We start from the raw sequence: 13,892 nt of genomic DNA on the forward strand, positions 1-13,892 counted from the left end.
CTTATCTGGGGTAAGGTCACACTGGCAGCAGGGTGAGCAAGTTAAGTGTCATCCCAGTTTAAATGACAAGTGACGTAAACCAGAGCATCGCTCTGCGTTCAGCAGGCTGATAACCTCATATTTCCGAAGGTTGCGGTGAAAGTGAGCGCCGACCTTAAGTGTCTGCTTCGGCCGGCAACTAACGTCGACCTCCAGCTGTGCAAGGAATGTAAACCAGCATAGCGCATGCATGGGAGACATCAAGTTGATGTTTTTATACAGGTCACAGCTTTCCTTACAGATTGAGTTGCACTTTTAACTGGGCTGCAGCTCGACTCGCAGACTGAGGTTGGGCTTGAGATTTCAGTTTAAAACGTTCCAGCTGTAGGTAGGATGGGAGTCCTATTAAAACTGATGTTAAAACACTGCAGGATTACTACCTGCCCCCACATCTGGAAATCTCCCCTCGAATTGGTTGAACTGCTGTTGTTCAGGACGTTTGATGGTAAATAGTGACACCATGTGGATACACTGCGGAAGCACAACAGCCCAAACATGAACCACCCCATAAGTGTCATGTGCCCATTTATTTTACAGGAGCTTAAAAATGATGGATTCTCCCAATGACTAAGGGATATGCGAGAGCTGTGAGGTTGAATACTCCATTGACTGAACACCACATGAGAGTCAACAACCTTTATTTATCCATATATGTGCCACTCAGAAATTGGGAAGAGGTGTTACAGGATTTGCCCTTAAGAGAAGTCTATATGGATCTTTTACAATTTTTCTCTCTACATTGAGGCCATTGACAAAACTGAAGAGGGGAGAAAAAAAAAAATTGAAATTTTCTTTTGAAAAAAATAGACAATATGGTCGTAACAGTGTAAACACATGGTAATATACATGAAAGCAAAAAAAAAAAAAAAAAGCAATAGGTATCAGTGACATCAAATTAAAAATGTAGGGTAAGTTAGTATGAATAAGAACAAAAGACTCCTGAAAACCCTAACTTTTTTTTTCTTTTTCTCAAATAACAGCTCGGCATACATTTCTACATAGCATGCAATAAGGCACCTATCTAACACAAGGAAGAAACCTATGCTACAGTTTGAAGCACAATTGTTATCCAAATAAAAAGAAAATATTGCTCACCAAAATGTTTCACTCTCATAAAAGCTGTATCTCTCTCATTCCCTTTCATATAACCCAAGCCATATCTAAAAAAATACATCAGTTTGTAAAAGATATCTTACACAGAACAGTAAATGGAGCGCAAATCCATTGGACTTCGGAAAAATCTTGTAAAAGTGAGATTCTTTCGTGTAGTCTTTTTAGTATACACAGCCTTTTTTTTTTTTCTTTTTTAATAGATCAAATTGTGATAGTTTGCAGATCAACATGAGTAAGAGTTACCGATATTCTATACACAGGTAATTGAATTAAGTCTCCAAAGTAATAAAAGTGTGACGTTGCATTTCATGTCCGTGTGGGTCTTGGGTACAGAGGAACGCGGTAAATAATTGGGACACGGGTCATGTTGGAATATGCTACCCAGTAGGTTTTTATTTTCTATTATGCATTTCTTTATGGCTAAATTGCATGTCATAATAGAGTCAGGGTGTCAGCCTGTATTGCTCTCTGTACAGTCTTATGCAGCACTGCTAACCCATCGAAGACATACAAAAAAAACAAACCAAAAAAAAAACAAACCTCATAAATATACAAGTTGGCTCATGTCTAATGGAGCCCAATTCCAAGAACAAGCTGCATGAGAACACCTGCTAACCCTGCAACATGTTTATCTCAAACACATAAAACAAATTAAACTCCTAAAAGAAAAGGGGAGACAAAGTGGATCTTGCTATCAAAAATGTCATCTTTTGGAACAGCACACTAGTCACCTATACACATATATAAAAGAAAATCAGTAAGTATTTACATTGGATTTTTGATATTTGCTTCACAAGGGTTATGTGGGTGAAAAAGAAATAACTAAATTGAAATGACAGTCCTTGTTCACCAACTGAGTTGGTAGCCTTGAATAAAGTTGCAGCTGAAAAGCGCATGTGCCCACCTGAACATACATTAAGCGAAATTCTTCTATCAAAAAGACTGACCGGAGAGTGAAGCATATTTTACCCAGGTAACAATTTTCATCATGTAGATCTTCAAATCACTTTTTTTTTTTTCTTTTCTTTTCTTTTTCCTTTAAAAGTGTTCAAAAGAGGTCCTGGAGCAAGTGAAGCACAATCACAAACAAGAATAGAGACTCCTTCACAATCTATTATTACACCCTCTTTAAACTGAGCACTAAGCCTCGGGTCCAGCTCCGAATTATAGGTTGCACGGTCCTTCAGGCCAAGCCAATTCCTGTTGAAGACTTGTGATGCTGTCCATTTATTCTCAACTGCTCCACTTCGACATATTAATGTGCTGACCCGACTTCTTTTGTCTATAGAAGTTGGCCTGATGTTTCCTGCGATGTGGTGATATTGATGGAGTGACCGTCGGTAGAGCAGAAACAGGGGGGTGGGGGGGGGAGAGAAAGAAAGGGATGTGTGCGCTTGGGATCATATTAGCAGGTGGGGAAGGATGCTCACTGATCTACATGGATCCTGTGATGTCTGGAGAGGGAAGATGAATGGTTAAAGCCTTTACCACACTGGGAGCACCTGTATGGTTTTTCAACAGACAGGATACGCTGTTTTGGGAAGGCGTTGTTGGGGAATCCCTTCCCTGTGGGGATGGTGCTGTACTGCTGTGGTTGTGGCTGTGGTGGCTGCTGCTGCTTACTCTCCAAGTGAACTCTCTGATGCCGAGCAAGTGAGGAGGAGTGATTGAATCTTTTGCCACAGTGAGCGCAGGTGTAACTCTTGCCCTCCGAGTGGACTCTTTGGTGCCGCGACAGGGAAGAGGAATGATTGAAGCCCTTGTCGCAGTGGTGGCACATGTAGGGCTTGTCCCCCTGCTGGTGCACCCTCTGCTTTGGGGGGGTGCCGTAGGACAAGGTCTTCCCAGGCTGGGGTGGAGAAAACACTGGATTCTGCAGGTGGGTCTTGTGGTGGCGAGAGAGAGAAGAGGAGTGATTGAAGCCCTTGTTGCAGTGTCTGCAGGTGTAGGGTTTCCCTCCGGCATGGACTTGCTGGTGCTTCTTCAGGTGGCGTTTGCGGACAAAACTCTTCCTGCACATGTTGCACTTGTACGGCTTCTCACCCGAGTGGATCCTCTGGTGCTCTCTTAGAGTGGCAGCAGCCGCAAAACACTTTCCACACTGGGTGCAACGGTGGGGTTTGTCTCCCAGCACGACCGCGGCGTGAGTCTTCTGGTGCTGCTTTAGGTTGGAAGTTGTAGCAAAGCCTTTGCCACACTGGCCGCAGGTATATGGCTTCTCGCGTGCGTGGACCTCCTGGTGCTTTTTCAGATGCCTTCTGCGGACAAAGCTCTTCCTACACTGAGTGCACTTGTAGGGCTTGTCCTCTGAATGCATCTTCATATGTTCTCTCAGGGTGATGGCAGCTGCAAAGCTCTTTCCGCACTCCGAGCATCTGTGGGGCTTGTCTGGCAAATGAATCATCTGATGAGACTTAAGGCTGAAGGCATCAATAACATCTTTCCCCATGATCTCAACTCCCGGGGGAACATAGGGCTTTTCTTTCATGTGAATCTTCATGTGCTGCTTGAGGCTGGCCTCCACAGCAAAGCTCTCGCCACAGTGGACACAAATGTAAGGGTTGAGGTCCTTGTGGATCTCAAAATGTTGGTGAAGATCGGCTATGCTGCCAAAAATCTCCCCGCACTCGTTGCACTGCAGGCCGTGGGCTTCATGTATGATTACACCATTCTCGGACTCTACTGTCAACTCTCCACCGTGGTCCGACTCCACTTTCACCACGTGCTCACTTTCCGTCTTGAGCAACACCTCTCCCAGCAGAGTCTCGCTTCCTGTCGTCTTGATTTCTGCTCCTGAGAAACAGTGCATCTCTCCGTGCTCCACCTTAATGTAATCGTGGTCTGTCTCGGCAACAATTGCATCCACACAGGCTACGGCTCCGAGCTCCGTCCCCAGGCCCTGGATCTTTAAGTCTGAGCCGTGGATCTCCAGCTCTAATCCACGCTTTTCTTCTGTCATGATCTCAGTTTCTGCTCCATAGTGAAGGTCGACATGGCTGTGGGCTATGACACACTCCGACCCAAGTGTGTCAAGGCCGGGTGTGTCACATTCAGTCTCTGACTCGGCCATGAGAACACACTCCAGCCCCACGACCTCCGTTTTCCTGCCGGATGATGACTTAAAAGGGGAATCGGGGTATATAGCTTTGCTTTGGGCAGCGACGCGCTGGTGCTCTTGTCAGCAAGCAGACCTGAAAAAGGGGAAACAAGAGAGAAAATATAAATAGAGTGCTTTGGGTGTTTTCATCGATTAGTTTTGGTCATGTCACTTGATGAAAAACTAAAGTGAGACCGGCCAAATCCGTCATCCCCGTCTCCTTTCCATATCTGATGGCCCAAGGCCAGTTAGGTCTACTTCAGCTTGTCTATTTGACTTGATTCCAATATTTCGTACACAAGTCTCTGTGAATCCAATACAGTTGTGGCTATCGACAAAGGTAAGCAACATATAGTGAATACTATCTCATCTAATTATTATTGCATTGCAGACACACAAGAAAAGGTCAAATTAAAGGGACTTTCTGACTTGCATGTTAGTGTTGTTTCAGAAAAACGGGTGCATTTATTTTGACATACTTGTGACTGACATTTTGGTGACGACTTATCAGAATCAGTCAGACTCTGGGGAAGTTTAACGAGATTAATATCTTTGTGTCGACTGAGTTTTCTGCCAGTCCCTCTGGAAAAGGAGTTCAGGACACACACAAGTCCAACCTCAGGCCAAAAGCACTCAGCTGGGGGAAAGTAGGAGTATTTGATTAACACAACAGGTGATCAGTAAGACACAGGAAGCCCTCATATTAGAAGTAGGTTACTTTATACGACTGTCCAGCCATCGGCCTGAGTTCAAATGGTCAAAAAAAAAAAAAAAAAAAAAAAAAAAAAGTCACAGTATGCTGCATCATATTTAAAAATGAATGAGTTAATTGGAGATGATCTGAGGCTACAGGTTAATAAACTCAACACCGAGTAAAGCATCACTTCTCCATCATCAACATTTAGGTCCAGCTAGCTTCACCAGCTAACACAATCGACCAAATCCAAGTGAACCAACATCAAATAATCAACATTAATTAAAAACGTAATCCCGCAACACAAACACCCCTCGGAGGGGGGACAGGCCGCGAGCCGCTCACCCGCGCAGCCCCGACGCGTGTTACGATCGCACACATCTTAAGTCTTAAAACACCAAAAGCGATTTAAACAAACATGTTTGTTGTTGAACATCGAGGCTGTTTCGGTCGCTAGCTTTCAGAAACAGCTAACAAATAGCCGCTAGTTAGCTGGTTAACAGCGTCGCGTTAGCCGCTAACGTGTTCACGGTTTAGCCCGCTAACTAGCTTCACGGAAATACCTTCGAAATACTTACTTTAATAAAAAAAATAATAATAAAAAAACAACAACAACAACAACAACGACGACTTGGAATTGAGAAATCCGGCCGCGATTTATAAGAAACGACCGACGCGGAAACGCTCGTAGTGAGAAGAAGAAGAACAACAACGGGCCATCTTGTTGTGTCGCACCAGCAGCTAGCCGGAGATTACACACCCGCCTAAGATGGCTGCCGCCGAGCTAACGATTAGCTTCCGCCATCCGGGGGACGCGTTGAGTTAGAAGCGACGACAATCAAACAAATAAGATGAAATAAATCGGAACGTGCGAGTAAATACGTCCGTGAGTGATCGTTTTATACGACCTCGCTGCTGCGGCGACGGGCCGGGGCCCTCTCTCCCTCCTCCCCGGGTGTGTGTGGGGCTAACGGCGACTACGTTAGCAGGCTAAAGAGCCGTCGGAGCTGGCTAGCTGAAACAAAGATGGCTAACCTGGGAACGCGACGAAAAGCCCGGGAAAAGAAAACGGGTGTTTTTTTTGTTTGTTTTTGTTTTGTTATTTAAACTTACACAAACGAAACACAAACTCCACGTTTGAAACATATAAAATGAATAAATATTTTTTTTTTTTAAATAAAAATAATAATAAATAAATATTTTTTTAAAAACACCACCAACTTTATTCAGTTGTCTTGAGAGGACACGACGAGTCTCGGGCTCCTTTTACTGCGGCAGCGCACGCGCACACACACACATACACACACGCGCACGCGCACAACCTCAATGGCGGCCTGGCTGATGTTAGCAGCAGCTACCGAAAAAAAAAAAACCAACACAACCCACAATTAGCGGTGCTGGGCTAACGTAGCTTGTGTTGCCGAGGCTAACGAGCAGCTAGTAGTCCGGTCCCCTCTTTGCTAACGCGGCTACGAGCTGCTCCGCGGGTTTCGGACGAAGCTGCAGGACCTTCAGTGAAACACTGGGAGCGGAAGCTCCGCTAAAAAAAAAAAAAAAAAACCCGCCCATCTAAAAGTCTTACGCTAAAGACGGGACTCGGTTCAAGAAACGCAGATGGGGCCGATTCTACAACGAACACGTGTAAAAAAAAAAAAATTAAAAAAATATTTTAAAAATTAAAAAAAAAAATACACCCCGGTTGAAAGTCAATGTTAAAATAGTCTTGTTATTTTCAGCGGTATTAGTGTTTGTCTGGGGTTTTTTTTTTTTCTCTCTCCAGCAGGACATCGCGTTACAACCACTGTGAGTCGAGGCCTGTATTTTTCCATCACAAAGTTCACAACTGGAGAGGCACAAAATACAGAAAGCGTAACGCTGCCCATCACCACCCGAAAACACAGTAACTCGGGATTATCTTCAGATGAACGCCAAGAAGTCCCTCCTCGCCTCTTCGCGGCTTTGCTGCTGCTATTCGCGAAAGAGTTCCAAGTTGAATTTTTTTTTTTTTTTTTTTTTAAATGATGGAATAAAAACACCGGGAATAAACGTATAAATCCGCGCATGCACGCACGCACGCAACCCACCTTTCTGTCCTTTTTTTACTTTTTTTGGGGTAGGCGGAAGGAGGAGAGGAAAAAAAAAAAGAGAGTCGTTTAATTGCTTCAAACTCCCCGAGTCGAGAAGGGCTTTGCAAAAGCTGTAAGTGAGCCTCGTCAAACTGCTGTGTGTGTGTGTGTGTGTGTGTCTTCCTCTCTTCTTCCTCTCTCTTCTTCCTCTCTCTTTCTTTCTCTCTCTCTTTCTCCGCCTGTGTGTGTAGCTGGCGCCACAGCTCATCTGGCGCCAACGCTGGACTGCCGACGCACTTTAGCGAAAGCAAATCGTTGTCATTTCAACGCGGCACAGAAACCACTACTGCGCCCTGCAGGTTCGGAGCCACCGGTGCACGACAAAACAGAAGGTAAGCAATTTCCATTATGTTTCTCAGTTTGTAGTATTTACCCCCCCCCCCCCAAAAAAAAAAAACACAAAAAAAAAACAACAACAACAACCCAAAAAAACAGTTGAAGTGTAGTAAATTCATAGTGTTGTGACAAAACAACAAATCATTTCATATTTCTACTTCATTGCGGTTTAGAAGGGAATATTCTGGCTGGCTTTTGACTACAATTTTTTTGAACAGCTGTTGTCTCCTTGCATGTTTGCATCTTTGGAGCTGCAACAATTAGTCAGTTAATCGATTAGTTGATTGACTGTTTTGATGATCAGTTATCTGTTTCGAGTCATTTTTAATGGGAACGAGATCAAGTGATGTGATTCCACCTACATAAATGTGAATATTTTCTGGTTCTTTTGTCCTCCATGATAATAAACAGATTCTCTTTTGGTCGTGGGTTGTTAGTCAAAACAAGAAATTTTAGGCATTTCCCGTGGAGTTTGGGAAATACAGGTCATCGTTTTATTTGCGTGTTCCCTTAGCTGGCTTGTTCATTAAAAACATGTGCTTGAGACAAAGTGAGGTAGTCTGTCACTGTAAATAAAAGCTGATGCAGTGGAAGGACCTTTAATTATATTGCCCTAACATTAAAGTGAGCTGCTGTAAAATGCTCAGATACATCAGGCAGCACACTTATAGACCCAAGAATATGATTCAACAAGCACAAAAAAAATCAAATTCAGTACGTCTTTGAGGAGGGACACATAGAGCCAACCAATTTAAACAAAGCAGTGCCTGAAGTACACGATCAATAATGTATTTGCACAATATCTGGAGAGTGGGAGACTACAAATGAACCCAAATGAACCAAAATAATTCATTCTTGAAACATGCCATTCAAACAAGGTGAATACAGATGGATGACATATTAAAGGAAAAACAAACATGGTTTTAATAGCACGAGTCACAAAAACAGATCCAGTTTCCCTTTGCACAGATTTTCTACAGTATGTCTGATGATGCTGGAGCAGAGTGCTGATCATGTAGTCCCTCCAGAATCTTCCTTATGGGTTTCAGGGACTTTCAAGCAATCTGCATCCCCGATGTTAAACATTTAAGCTGAATATGGCTTAACTGTCTTTTACATTTTTTTTTTATAATTGCATCTCACATTGTTGGCAATGTATAATGTGATGATTTTCAAATGTTGTTAATCTAGAAATATAATTTATAGGTTTTGCAATTGTTGGTATGGGAAGAATTGTCACCCAGGTTTTTGGGAACAATGCAGTTCCTGTATTCATAGTATTTGATTTATATCAGAGATGCAGAGGGTATATATTTTGTGCAGTAATAAATTATTCCCACAAGATGATGCTGTTTTGCCGTTGCCAATGTTGATGAATGTCTTGGTACTATGGTCAGCACACTGTTTAGTGTACATATGGGTAGATGTCTGATATAATACAAACAAAACAAAGTGAAGGTCATTCTTTGAAAGTATATCCATAAATCTGACACTTTTTATTTTGAAGGCCTGTTTATCAGTTAGACTCTTTTTTATTTTGGTAGTTTCTTTGTAGGCTCAGTCCTCTTTATTTAAGGAACTAACACCCATTTCCTGATTATTAAATGTCCAACCAGGAATACTGGTTTTACAATGTCAACCACATAGCAAACATTCTGTCACACACAGCGTCAGTCACACAGTTTCACCGAAGCTGTTAACTTGAGGAACTCATTTTCTCTATCGATACCTTGTATTTTCTCTATCGATTCTTTTCTTAAGCTGTTTGTTACAACACATTTTGTGAAGAACACACTGCAGCTGAGTTAGTGCACTTCTGGATTTTTATTTTGTCTTCATATTTCCTGGATCTATATATATTTTTTAATCTCCTGCTAAGAAAATGTCCCACCCGGCCTCTCTAGATTTGGACAGATACAGCAGCTTGGATAAATCTCGCCGGTCTACCAGTCGCAGCCAGTCCAGGGCCCAGGCCAAGTACGGTGAAGTTCTGTGTGACTTCTGCACAACAAGGAAGCAGAAGGCAGAAAAGTCCTGCTTGGTGTGTCTGGCATCCTACTGTGAGACTCACCTCCAGTCTCACTATGAATACCCTGCCCTGATGAAGCACAAGCTGGTCAATGCTACGGGTCAGATGAGAGAGAAGATCTGTGCACAGCACGACAAGCTGCTGGAGGCCTTTTGTCGCACTGATCAGACATCAGTGTGTGTTTTGTGCATGATGGATGAACACAAACACCACGACATCGTCCCAGCTGGAACTGAGAGGTCCGAGAAACAAGTATGTAATACCCAGTCAGGGATTTGAATTATTGTTAAGGGGTTGACATGAACACAACAAATAAATCATCTGCAGTGTTATCATCCTTTACTGATGCCACCTTTATGTCCTTTCCCTTGATAGAAACAACTTGGTTCCACACTGCACAAATCTCAACAAAGGATTGACCAGAGAATTAAAAAGTGGCAAGATCTCCGACAATCTGTTGAAGCAGTTAAAGTAAGTACAACATTTTCTCACTCAAGTCACACCTTTCTAAACATTGCACTATGTTGTAAACAAAACATCAAGGTTTTATCTGCTTTCCATCCATATTTTAACAAACCTTCTTCCTCTCTGTCTTATGTATCTCGTCAGCACTCTGCTCAAACAGTCCTGGAGGAGAACGAGCGGATCTTCACGGAACTTCTGCTCTCCATTGAAAGGAAGTACAATGAGGTCAAGGAGATGATCCGCTCCCATGAAAAGAGCACTGTGACCCGGGCCGAGATATTGGTGGACCGCCTGGAGGAGGAGATCACTCTGCTGAAGAAGAGACACAACGACTTGGAGAAGCTCTCACACACAGATGATCACATACACTTTCTACAGGTGAAGCTCATCTGCACTGAGGTGCCCAAATAAAACCATGAATGGGTATATTAGTATCATGCAATACTTAAGCTATTTACCAGGTGTCTCCTCTCTGATCTCTATCCTCCTATTTTTTTTTTACTAGAGCTGGCAGTCTCTGTCAGGCCCCTCAGGATACGAAGACCTCAACAACATCAGTGTCGCTCCCTATTACTCCTTTGAAGCTACCAAGAGGGCCATTGCTGCGCTGAAATTACAAGTAGAAGAAGTCAGCAAGATAGAAATGAGCAAAATCTCAGGAGCAGGTGGACAGATTTGTCTTTCTTTACCCCAAATGGGATCTCTCTCCAGCAGGGTTTCTGGAGTGTCTTTTAGTCTGCCTTTGCTTATGCTGTCATGTTTTTTTTTTTTAATCTGTCCTCCCAGTGAAGGAAGTTTACATCACGCAAGAGGCTGAGGCAAAGACAAGGAGAGAATCGACTCTGAGGGAAGAACCAAAGAAAAGAGAAGAACAAAAGACAAGAGAAGAACCAGAAACAAGACAGGATTTCTTGAAATGTAAGTTAAAAGATGAATTTCAGCAGCCTCTCTTCTATCTGTTGTGAAGTTTTTAGCACCAGCCTGGCAGGGCTACATGGAAACCATAAATCTCCACTCCTGTTCCAACATTTTGTAATGTCTAGGCTTGAAAAGTGTTAGTCTCCTTTACAAGGAACATCTCCATGCCTAACAATGGGATGTAGAGACTCTGTGGTGACCAGACTGAAACTCACCTGGGAGGTATGAGGCTTGCAGAACTGGTTTGAGAAAACATACAGATCAGTATTGAGCAAACATGGGTGTTCCTGCCTTCACCTGTGGAAAACATTTTAACATGCTGATTCACGGGAGCCACAAAACACATTTGTTGTACATTGTAATAGTAAAGTATTTATTTGTGCAAGATGATAAAGAAAAGAGAGGCAGTTCAACTTCAATGTCAAATTAGGGCTTATACGATTAAAAAAAAAAGCACCACAGACTCATTGAAACACCAAATCTCATGTTAGAAAAATGTCAACACACATGGTAACATTTAAGTAACAGCACAAATAAGACTGATATTTAATATTTTTCTGCTGTGTTTAGACTCTTGCCAGTTGATTCTGGACGTCAACAGTATCCACCCAAACCTTCACCTCTCCGAGGGTAACAGAACAGCCACGATGAAGAACGAACCCAAGGACTACCCCGCCCACCCAGACCGATTCGACCACTGGCAGCAGGTGAGAAATTACATCTTACTCGAGGTAGAAGTAGAGCCAGTATGACCACAATTATATTTTGTGGAATCATGTTTTTTTTTCTTCTTTCTTGTGTTAACTGTTATTTATTGAAAACTGCTAACCAAATCTAGTCTTTAGTATTAGTCTCTCAATATTAATAAGTTATCCTTATCATAAAAGTGCTTTTAGTTTCTCAGCAGAAGCCATGCAAATATCATGTAACCTGCTTTGTTTACTAATCTCCATTCCCTTCCAGGTGTTGTGCAGAGACAGTGTGACTGGGACTCGTTGTTACTGGGAGGTGAACTGGAAGGGAACGGAGATAGACGTGGCCGTTACCTACAGGGGAATCTGGCGTAAAGGAAACACCAATGATTGCAGCCTGGGCTGGAATGACAAGTCCTGGAGTTTGTACTGCTCTGACTCCAAGTTCTCCTTTGTGCATAACAATAAAAGCAAAGACATCCCAGCACCGAAGTCATCTCGTATTGGCGTCTACTTGGATTATGCAGCAGGAACACTTGCCTTTTACAGTGTCTCTGAAAGCATGCGTCTCCTGCACAAGGTCCAGACTACATTTACAGAGCCCCTCTACCCTGCATTCAGTGTGTGGGGCTTTGGTACGAGTGTAAGACTGTAGGAGAGCTGCCACAGCAGTTGTGATTTGGTTCATACACAATATTCTCAATATCGCTGTGAAATTTGATTAATTCTTGTTTGTTTCACTTCTTGCAACAAGTTTTTCCTGTAGCCTACTGTTATATGTGCTTTAATAACTGTTTGTTGTTTTTGAGGGAAATGAAAACACAATTAAATGTATAATTTATAGGTAGAACAAAATTGAAATGATTCGGTACGCTGTTGTTTTCTTAATATTTTCTAGCTTTTTCCTTATTATGTTGAAGGATGTTATATTTCCATCACTGTTATAAATGTTGTCTGTAAAATTAAATCATAGTTTCTTAAACCCCTATGTTGTTAGTTATTTATTTGACATTTTAAATATGAATTTACACATGATAGCTGTCCCTGATCCTGTTAAAAACACATCACATGGAAAGAAGTTCAGCATTTACTGGAGATGGAATTGAGGTTGTTGATGTTAGTTTATTCATTCAGTACTCAGTGGGGTCCCTGTTCTGGGACCAGGCTTTGTACCAGGCGGCCTCTCCAGTGAAAAGGCTGCCTACTGCTGTGACTAAAATGAATGTTGCATTTGTTGTGCTTCATCTCTGCTGCATCCAATTTGTATCTGAATATGGTGATGCTTTTTTGGGTGGACTTTTCAAAAACCTGCCTATAGGGCTTACAGGGTTAATACAGTAAATCTGAAAATTCTCCTCTACTACCTAGACCCAATGGTGGCCAAGAAAAACCTGGATACTTCAAACATCAAATATATTCTCTGTCGCAAGATTTTGAGCTTGTTCAAAGTTTGAAAATCAGTAGGTGATTGAGACATTTCACTGTTTAACAGCTATTTGAACAGCTATTAGGAATACTTTATTGATCTCCAAAGGGAAATATGGTTATTTAGCAGTTGGTTACATTCTAGTATAGAAATAGATAGCATAAAGAAATGATAAGAAATGTGAAATTAAGAAAAATAACAAACATGTAAGAATACGAGTATTTTAGGGGCAAAATAAAACAAGTAGAAAAATAAGAAAAAAATATGTGTGTGTAAGTGTTTTGAATCATAATAAAACATACATCGAGGTGTGAAACTAATGCTGAATAATATGATCAACAAATACATTTGATTGCCAGGATGGTATAAATTAGAAATATTAGTTGAAATTCTTAACAGTGCAGTATAAATATAGTATAGTATAAATATAGAGCAGAGTAAATACTACACTATTTTGATATCATTTTGAAGTAGGGTTAGCTTTTATTTGATTCATTTAAATACGGAGTATTTTTGATCAGTCATTGCCCGTAAATTGGTCCATATGATATTGTCACACTGAATGATCTCGAGGTACACGTGGAGACACATTAGTAAGTTAAAGCTCCAGAGGGCAGCAGAAACAAGTCTTTTTAACATAGAGGACGGACTGGCTTTAATTCTCTTTTTCTCTCTGCGTGTGTCACTACAAAAGGTTCTTGTTTATTGACTTTACTGGGAGAGAGACGAAAATGATCCCGCATAATCAGCCGGGAGAAGAAAACCACGAAAAGAAAAAGCGTGGATTTTGTGTGAAGCATACCGGAAGTTGTTTCAGATAAGTGTTGAGAATAAACAGTGGCGTTGCTAGGGAACAGACACGTTCCTCGTGTATTGTTGTCCCAGGATCTTAAAGTGAAACTCGGACTAAAGACCACATTAAGATTGTTGAAATGAGCTACAAGCATTTCATTTGAA

The 13,892-nt window shown here is 41.9% G+C and overlaps 2 protein-coding genes across 9 annotated transcripts; one reads left to right on the top strand and one right to left on the bottom strand.

The window, feature by feature from the left end:
* Positions 1 to 660: 660 nt before the first annotated feature.
* Positions 661 to 7,183, bottom strand: LOC138617565 (zinc finger protein 345). 7 transcript variants are annotated; one of them, XM_069692659.1, is made up of 2 exons: positions 7,028 to 7,183; positions 661 to 4,343 (listed from the first exon to the last, which is right to left on the bottom strand). In XM_069692659.1, the coding sequence occupies exon 2, from the start codon at positions 4,220 to 4,222 to the stop codon at positions 2,579 to 2,581; it is 1,644 nt and encodes a 547-aa protein (XP_069548760.1). In that variant the 5' UTR covers positions 4,223 to 4,343; positions 7,028 to 7,183; the 3' UTR covers positions 661 to 2,578. The 7 variants fall into 7 exon arrangements, with proteins under 7 accessions (XP_069548760.1, XP_069548765.1, XP_069548759.1 ...); XM_069692664.1 differs by lacking the exon at positions 7,028 to 7,183 and adding an exon at positions 6,266 to 6,472; XM_069692658.1 differs by lacking the exon at positions 7,028 to 7,183 and adding an exon at positions 6,165 to 6,257.
* A 78-nt stretch (positions 7,184 to 7,261) lies between these two features.
* Positions 7,262 to 12,522, top strand: ftr14l (finTRIM family, member 14-like). Of its 2 annotated transcripts, XM_069692667.1 has the most exons (8): positions 7,262 to 7,401; positions 9,320 to 9,686; positions 9,810 to 9,905; positions 10,044 to 10,277; positions 10,405 to 10,564; positions 10,686 to 10,817; positions 11,388 to 11,524; positions 11,781 to 12,519. In XM_069692667.1, exons 2-8 carry the CDS (start codon positions 9,507 to 9,509, stop codon positions 12,162 to 12,164), a joined length of 1,323 nt encoding a protein of 440 aa, XP_069548768.1. In that variant the 5' UTR covers positions 7,262 to 7,401; positions 9,320 to 9,506; the 3' UTR covers positions 12,165 to 12,519. The 2 variants fall into 2 exon arrangements, with proteins under 2 accessions (XP_069548768.1, XP_069548766.1); XM_069692665.1 differs by lacking the exon at positions 7,262 to 7,401 and having other exon boundaries at positions 9,098 to 9,686; positions 11,781 to 12,522.
* Positions 12,523 to 13,892: the final 1,370 nt, after the last annotated feature.

The sequence above is a fragment of the Brachyistius frenatus genome, unplaced genomic scaffold (assembly GCF_029030835.1).
Source record: "Brachyistius frenatus isolate BFR_SWC_R1_liver_20210118 unplaced genomic scaffold, ASM2903083v1 Contig_13, whole genome shotgun sequence".
In the NCBI taxonomy this organism is placed as follows: domain Eukaryota; kingdom Metazoa; phylum Chordata; class Actinopteri; family Embiotocidae; genus Brachyistius; species Brachyistius frenatus.